Genomic DNA, 7,711 nt, shown 5'->3' with positions numbered 1-7,711 from the left:
GAGCACAAACCTGCCGATCTGTCTCTCTGATTTGGTGTTGGATTATCATCCCTCCAAGTTAGACACAAACTCGGGGTAGTATTAACCTTAGTATGTACGTGTGAGGGGGTGGGGCTGTGGTCTAGCCATTATCTTTTGAGTAACATGCCTTGGTGTGAGTGGTGCACTGGTTTTCTGGGAAAAAGAGGGAGAATGAGAAACAAGGCCAGCTGGCTACTGCAAAAAAAATTTGAGATAAGCAAAAGAATTGGACCATGTGGCCTACACCTCGCTTTGCATTATTCCTTGGTGCCATGGCAAACACAAATCACTAGATCTCCATACCATCCTGTTCTGGGCACCCTGTGTCAAGGAAATGTGTGTTTTACAGATTTTTCACTCTTTTGCTTTTCACACAATTCCAACAAGAAGGTAGTTGGACTCAATGATCTTTATGGGTCCCTTCCAACTGGAGATAGTCTGAGATGCCATCTTCCCCTGGAGATTTGTGGTGTGGGAAGGAAAGGCAGAGTCACGAGGCTCGGCAGGGAATAAATGCACGTGGAGCAAAAAGCTTTACCAGACCCTGTGCAGGTCTGTAACAGGAGCAGGGGAAAAGGCAGCAGCTGGAGATGTGTGTTCCCAGCGACTGCTGGCGGGGGAACCCAGGGAGGACAGGCGAAATGATATTTCCCATCCTGGCGATTTCAACCCTTGCCGGTACCTTTCGCACTTGGCCGATGGCACCAGCTCAGCCCTAAATCATCTGCAAATGTGCTGCACCCTGGAGGAGAGGGCAGTGGCCGGGGAATGCCCCGCGGAAGCCATCGGCTGAGCGCAGGCTCCGCGGGCAGGAGTCAGGGCAGGGGCTGGAATGGTGCTGGTGGCTGGGCCTGCAGGAGCGGCAGAGCCCGCGCGGTTCTGCTGCCGCGAGCGTGTGGGGCTGTGGCATCAGTCTGGCGCTCCTGCGGATCCATCCCAGCCACACTGGGGGTCCGTGGGAAGTGCAAGAACCCCTCACCGGGCAGAGGCAAAGTGATCTCCACTGCCTTTAGCTCCTCTATATCTGACACAGAGTGGTACATTTCAAACATCCCCTCCCCCGGCAGCTGTGCTAGTGCAGCTATCTTTGGCAAACACCTTCAGATTCCTGCTTTCAAGGGCTACAACAAGAACAAAAGACAGTTTCTACTTTTATTATCACAGTTTAATACAGTCTTTGATAGGGAGAAGCAGCAGGAGCCAACATGCAAAGCAACTAAAATCACTGGGGACTCGAGAAAGATCACCCACACCTCAACTTGTGAAGTAACTGCTCTTCCACAACAGCGACCCACATGCAGCTCGAGGAACCCGTTTCCCTACACACTGCTGCTCGATCAGGCCCCACAGCCTGACGAGTTCGTGGCAGACACCAAACCAACACACAACAGTCAGGAGGAGGGTGCTGGTCTTGGATTTTGTCTTTTGAGGACTCAGGTCAGTTCCCTGACTAGAGTCTGGGGTGCTCTGAAACCGGGAGGCCACCTGAAATCTTGTCTCTGCTGCTGGTCTGCAGAGGGGAGGGATCCTGCAGGAAGAGGCGATGGCTTTGACAGCAACTCAGGAGATGAAGCTCAGACATTTGGCTGTTTACCTGTTTCAGAGCTGGGACCACTGCAAGTCTACAGGTATTTTCAGTGTGTCTACAAAACAACAAAGCTAACCTTCCTCCCACTCGCTTCATTCTACTTTGCTAGTGTTTTCTCCGGCAGTGCTGCTGCAGCCAGACTCCAAGTGCAGCCAGAGCAGCCGCTGCTCCCTGCTCCCAGGCCCCTGCCTGCAGGCCGCTGCACCTGCCCTTGCCCTTACCTACACACTTGCGGTTTTTGAAGGGGCTCCCAGGTCTAGTGGCCTTTTCGGCCTCAATCCCATTTCCCATTCCAGCTGTTTAATTCTCAGCCCCCTAAGCAAGCACCTGTGCCTGTTGCTGCCCTTCCAGCCATCCTGCCCTCTGCCACTGCCCTTCCTGAGTCCCCTGGGTAGGAGAGGCCCCAGCTGTCCCTGTCCCTCCCAGCAGGCTGCAGGTGTGGCGGTACAGAAGCTTCTTGTCCCGTCCTAAGAATCCTGGAGATTTCTGTGTGCCCATAAGCAACTCTGCCCACGTACCATATCTCTGCCATAGACTGGGGGGCACCTTGATCTCCCAGAAGTGCTGCCCATCTGCCAGCTCTTTGTTCCCCTGGGTGGCATCGGTGCCACAGCTGTACTCCTTGGGGAAGGTCAGGTTGTCGCAGGGCAGCAGGGTGGCTGTTGGCTTATTCAGGTAGTCCCACACCCAGTCGAACTCTGTTCAGGAAGCACAGAGGGGATAAAGATGGGCAAAGGCCCTCAGAGTATGATCCCCAAGCCAAAGCACAAGCAGACATTTGTTTTGAAAATGACCTGTGGGGGATTTCTTTAATTTTTTTTGCTGTTTAGGATGGTAAATCCTAAACTCCACGGGACAAGGCCCTGAGTGCTCTGATCTAACTTTGAAGCTAGCCATTCCCGGAGCAGGGGTAGGACTAGTGACCTTCCAAGGTCCCAAAGGACAAGGAATCCTTGGAGTACAACTCAATTCCTGCTCACCTGGCCTGCATCCAGCCTTTTGGCTGTCCCACTCTTTTGGCCTCGGCACAGACCCTTCTCAGCACTTCTTCTGAGATGGGCTTTGCCTCACGAGAACAGCCTACAGCTCACAGGGAACCTGCTGAGAAGGGCTACAGATGCACAATGAGTAAACGAGGAGCTTACATGGCAAACTGGCCAAATGAGGATGGCTTGGAATTCCTCTGGTACTTGGCCAACTGCTCTGGCATGGCCCTTCCAATGGCTTCCTTCAGCTTCTGCAGAGGTTCCTTCAATCGGCCACCCTGGAGCAAACTCAGAACAGACTCAGGTTCCACACGGCCTGTTCCAGCCGACACACCCCAGTCTGGCAGGTCAGACCTTGCCAGTGCCGAAGCCGCACCAGACATGCTGCCTGAACTGGGCTGGGCGGAGGACACCACCACGTCACAGAGACAACAACTGTGCTCTGCAGCTCAGGGGCTACGGGCACACGAGACAGGGCTCTGCTGCCAACTCACTCACCTGCTCATAGAGATAAAGCTTACGGGCACGCTTGACCAGAGTGTCCTTACTGCATGGGAAGAAAGCAGCCAGGTGGGCATACACCCCTGAGCGGTTCAGCTCCCGGGTCTGCAGCTCTATGCTGAAGAACAAGACAAACACGGCGTTGACCAGGGACCGGGCAGGGGTTCTCTAAGCAACATAAACATGACTCTGAGGCAACCTGGGGGGCTGGAGGCAGGGATAGAGGGACAAAGTACAAGCCAAACTACATGACAGCTCCTTAGATTGTAAAATCAACAGACTCAAGCCCTTTATCCCAAGCTATGCCTTTTAATCTAGTGTCAGGGTATCTGGGAAAGGAACAGAAGGATGTCAGTAGTCTCCTTTATTCTGCAGTTCTTCCTGGCAGCTGACGTGCAGGTGTCTGGCAGCCTCTTGGGAGGGATGGCAGCTGCTTGAAATCCTGCTCCAAGCCCATCCTGATGGGATCGCTCTGTCCTCCCCATCAGGAAAGGGGCTCCCTTCTGGGGATTCACTGAAGAGCTGCTCCAGGTCTAGGTCGGTTAACAAGTCCATAGCTGTCGCTGCCTGAAGCAGGTCGTTATTGCTGGTGTGGCTGAAGAGCGAGAGCAAAGGGTTAGGCATCCCCTCTGCCTCCCTCGGAGCTGCAGGTTCTGCCAGTAAAGGAGTCACCACTTTCTGCTCTTCATCTTTTTCCTTCTGAGCATCACTCTCCTTCTGAAACTTCATCGTCATCTTCTTGACACTAACAGGGCCAAAAGACTTCTTCTTCTTACTTGCATTTAACACCATAAAACTGTAAACAATACAAGATGAAGGGGAAGAGAGGAGGATACCTTCACCCTAGTTCACTTCAGCCATATGCACTAATCCCCTGGAAAGCCTGAGCCCCTTAACCAATTACATCAGGGAATATACGGTCTCTTAAGGTTTTAAGGTCCTGGTGCTTGTTCCGCTCAGAGAAGAGGAGGCTGAGGGGTGACCTCGTCGCAGTCAACACCCTCCTCAAAGCAGAGCAGCCAAGCGGGAGGTGCTGATCTCCTCTCTCTGGTGACACGAGGAAATGGAAGGAAGCTGCGTCAGGGGAAGCGCTGATTGGACATTAGGAAAAGGGTGGTCGGTGACTGGAACAGGCTCCCCAGGGAAGTGGTCATGGCACCAAGCCTGTCAGAGTTCAGGGAATGTCTGAACAATGCTTTTTAGTCATATGGTTTAGTTTTAGGTTGTCCTGCAAGGAGCAGGGAGTTGCCTCGATGATCGTCATGGGTCCCTTCCAATTTGGGCTATTGTACGATTATATCATCCTAAGGTCATACCTGAGGGTTAAGGATAAGACTGAAGTCCTGACACTTCACTTGGTATCAGAGGCCCTAAACGACACAAGGCATTTTCGTTCAGATATATCTCTTTTTAGTAACTTATCTACCAGCTGTTCACTTACCCAACTTTAAAGTTAAGTTTCAGTTCCTATTCTGTAATCCTCTAGGCTTTCTGAATGCATTTGGCCCAGGACTCCTACCTCAGATTTAGTAACTGTTGCCTGTAAAACAAAAGCTGGGGAATGTTGTGAAGTTGAATGTTTAATGGAACTACCCTCAAGCAGATTCTGCTGGAGCAGAGGAAACTACATCCATCGACTGGAAACAGGGACACTTGAGGATACACCACACTGCTGTTCTGCACACTCTTCTGCCTCTCAGATCCACTTCATAATGGATTTGTGTCATGGCTTCCATTTTTAAGGTCTAGAGTGTAGCTGCCCTCCACAGAGCAACTATCTCTCCATCCTTGGCCCCCTACTCTCAGGATCCCAAGGGAAAGCTCTTCACAGCTGTACAACCTGAAACTGAGGGGAAGCAGATAGGCTCCTGCAACCACTCAAACGAGGGAGAGGGCTGCCAGTGCAAGACTCATGCTGATGTACGTTCCTCACTGCCGAGCGGTGACAGAGATTAAACCATCTCCACCAAGCTATGCTATTATATAGCTACATGTGTTATTCCAGTAAGGAAGGCTGGGAAATGCACTGACAACTACTGCAGAGCAACCAAAGCAAGAGAGAGTTAGTGTGACAGCAGCCTGAAGCTTTTTTTTGACTATTAAACCTGGGAGAGCAAATTCCTTTTCCTTCTCTTCAGGCTCTCCAGACTCTGTTCCTACCATCAGAGACTAAACAGAGCTCCAAGGAACACCGACACTGCAGCTGGCTGTGCCCCTCTTTGCTCTTGCTGTGGGGCTCTGCTCCTTACCTGATCATCAGCTGCCTTTTCTCTCCCACTCTGACAGCAGTTTTATCTGCTGCTGTTGATGCAGCACACACTCAAGCCACCCCACACTGCAACAGCTACTACTTGCAGAGTAACAAATGCCACCTGCAACCCTGAAGCAAGATGTCGAGCAGCAAGCAACCCCTCCTCCTCCTTCTCCTTACCCAGCTACTGGAACCTCGAACTCTTTGCATTCCTTCTTGTAAGAATCATCTGTCGTCATCTTCTTCTTCTTCTTCTTCTTCTTCATTTTTTCACCTCCATCTTCCAATTTCCGCTTCTGAAGAGGGTTAAAAGCAAGTCACAATCAAAGCCTCTCCTGCAACGCCACCTGCAACCCCGGAGCCACTTTGGGCCCTCTCCCAAGAAGTGGAGAACAGCTCCTTCCCCACCGCACACATTCACCCAAGCCCCAGACATCTCTCACCGTGCTGCTGCCACACACAGTCTTCAACATTTCACAGCGCACCCAGCTTTTACGCCAGAGACAATCCCACCAAGATAGGGGGATGCCAAATGCTCCTGCTGCTTCCCCTTCTAGCTGCCTTTCATCGGTGTTATGAAAACAGGGCTCTCTCCACAGATGTGGCCACCAAAGAGAAGCACTCGTTTCTCCATCCCCATAATGCCAAGTGACTTTTCAGGGTGACAAGTGGCTGCTGTCACCTCTCCTCTAGGAACCAGGCAGCCCCACCAGAGCCATCCAGGGCAGACACGCTGCGTTTTACTATCAAGTACAGGGGCAGAATGGGATTTCAAGTGCTCATCCCGATTCTGTCCACATCACTTCACAGATCTCGCTCTGCTTCGAATGTCAACAGACTTTTCATGCAACAAACCCTCTGAGATCTAACAGAGGAAAGAAATGACAAAGCTGGCTGCTGACCTTCAGACACTTCTTCTTTTTCTCTTTAACATAGTCATCTTTGTACCGAAATTCCAGGAGTCCTGTGTTGATGTAAAACCCTCCATACTTTGTAGTCACAGAAGCCGGAACAAAGGCATCATACTGGAAATAACAGAGAACAATCTGTTGGCACCATAAGCTTTGTTCCATAGCTGAGCTGCTTGAAGAATGCAGCAGGATTTGTGCTCCCCCAAAAACAGCTGGGGCTGTGGACACCTGCTAACCAGCCACCTCCTGCCGCTTGGTTCCCCAGGACCTCTCGAGCACCAGCCCTGGCACACTCCTGGCCTGCACCCAGTGCAGGGGCTCCCCCAGCCCCAGCTCAGCCCTCGCAGGCAGCTGCCTTTACCCACCCACACTGACCCTCACCCTCACCCACCCCGTACTCACTGCTTCAGAGTTATCGATGAAGGAGTCAGATTCATCGTAGCCGTACCCCATGTCGATCAAGTCCTGAATATGGTCCTTTCCACGTCTCTTGCCACCCTAAGCAGTAAAAGATTGACAGGGTGTTCATCTTTCTTTTCCAGTTACCACAGGGACAGCCCTGACACAGGACACTGACATTGGCTTCAGTACAGAAAAGGGAATGAGATCATTTTTGCCCCAAGCAGCAGCAGAACCAAACCAGCGTTAAGGGGCTGAGAGTGAACAACATCGGTTATTCTAAGGCATAACATAATATTAAGAAGAAAAACATACATATTTTTCTTCAAACTTCAGATCAAGTGCCTCCACTTCACACGCTTCCTTTGAGTCATCATTAAAGGGATCAGCAGGGTCTTGCATCTGTACAAATAAGAGAGACAAAACCATCAGAATCAATCCTGTCACAGAGCCACCAAACCCCCATGCATTAAAACCCTTACAACTAGAGCATTCAGGTAGAAGCTCAGACAAATCCACCTGTAGTACAGTACTCAGAGTGTCTCTAGGCTTTGGGTGCCTTCTCAGCTACTTCTGTACCTGTCTCTGCTTCTCTCAACTCTCAAACACCAGAAAAAAAACCCAAGCAGCATGAACCATCAACTAAGCTAAGCGGTTTGGAAAAGCAACAATACAAACAAGTAGATTCAAATCAACTTTCTTTTCACAGAAGAACACCCATAAACACAACATTTAGATGCTACAGAAGTTTGCATGACCTCATATCCTGAGAAGTCGATTTCAACAAGTCAACACAATTGTCAGGGCAATACCTAAAAGCACCACGTCCACCACACAGAAGGAGATGCCAAGCACTAAGGTGGAAGTAGAACAGGGTCCCAAGAAAAGATACAGCCACAGACTGGAGAAACATCTCTTGCTTTGACGCTCTTTGGAAGAGAGCTCCTCATAGCTGCGAGCAAGCCAGGTACCAAAACTCACTCTACATCAAGCAGTTCCAAACTAAACAAGCATTATGCCCCACACTCTGCTACCAACACATCACCCCTCCAAC

At 50.8% G+C, this 7,711-nt stretch overlaps 2 protein-coding genes across 2 annotated transcripts in view; both read right to left on the bottom strand.

Moving 5' to 3' along the window:
• LOC113485817 (ubinuclein-1-like) overlaps positions 1-2,506 on the bottom strand; it is a 26,325-nt gene extending 23,819 nt beyond the window's left edge. The window contains exons 1-2 of the mRNA XM_026859218.1: positions 2,404-2,506; positions 2,156-2,307 (exon numbers count right to left, since the gene is read on the bottom strand). Of these exons, the coding sequence (XP_026715019.1) occupies positions 2,156-2,307; positions 2,404-2,506 (255 nt within the window). The remainder of the gene's footprint in view (positions 1-2,155; positions 2,308-2,403) is intronic.
• A 941-nt stretch (positions 2,507-3,447) lies between these two features.
• Positions 3,448-7,059, bottom strand: LOC113485816 (ubinuclein-1-like). Its single transcript, XM_026859217.1, has 5 exons — positions 6,973-7,059; positions 6,661-6,756; positions 6,250-6,372; positions 5,528-5,643; positions 3,448-3,892 (listed from the first exon to the last, which is right to left on the bottom strand). The coding sequence occupies exons 1-5, from the start codon at positions 7,057-7,059 to the stop codon at positions 3,448-3,450; spliced, it is 867 nt and encodes a 288-aa protein (XP_026715018.1).
• Positions 7,060-7,711: the final 652 nt, after the last annotated feature.

Source organism: Athene cunicularia, assembly GCF_003259725.1.
Source record: "Athene cunicularia isolate RWA chromosome 14 unlocalized genomic scaffold, athCun1 chr14_part1, whole genome shotgun sequence".
Lineage (NCBI taxonomy): Eukaryota > Metazoa > Chordata > Aves > Strigiformes > Strigidae > Athene > Athene cunicularia.
The sequence above is the reverse complement of the archived record's forward strand: the minus strand, read 5'-3'. Positions and strand labels throughout refer to the sequence as shown.

What these genes read in the sequence shown, in the direction of transcription:
- LOC113485816 (XM_026859217.1), bottom strand. Translation starts at nt 7,059, where the DNA reads ATGCAAGACCCTGCTGATCCCTTTAATGATGACTCAAAGGAAGCGTGT. An exon ending in TCATCGATAACTCTGAAGCA is followed by an intron (nt 6,373 to 6,660) that starts GTGAGTACGGGG and finishes TGTTATTTCCAG; the next exon opens with TATGATGCCTTTGTTCCGGC. An exon ending in TTCGAGGTTCCAGTAGCTGG is followed by an intron (nt 3,893 to 5,527) that starts GTAAGGAGAAGG and finishes TATTGTTTACAG; the next exon opens with TTTTATGGTGTTAAATGCAA.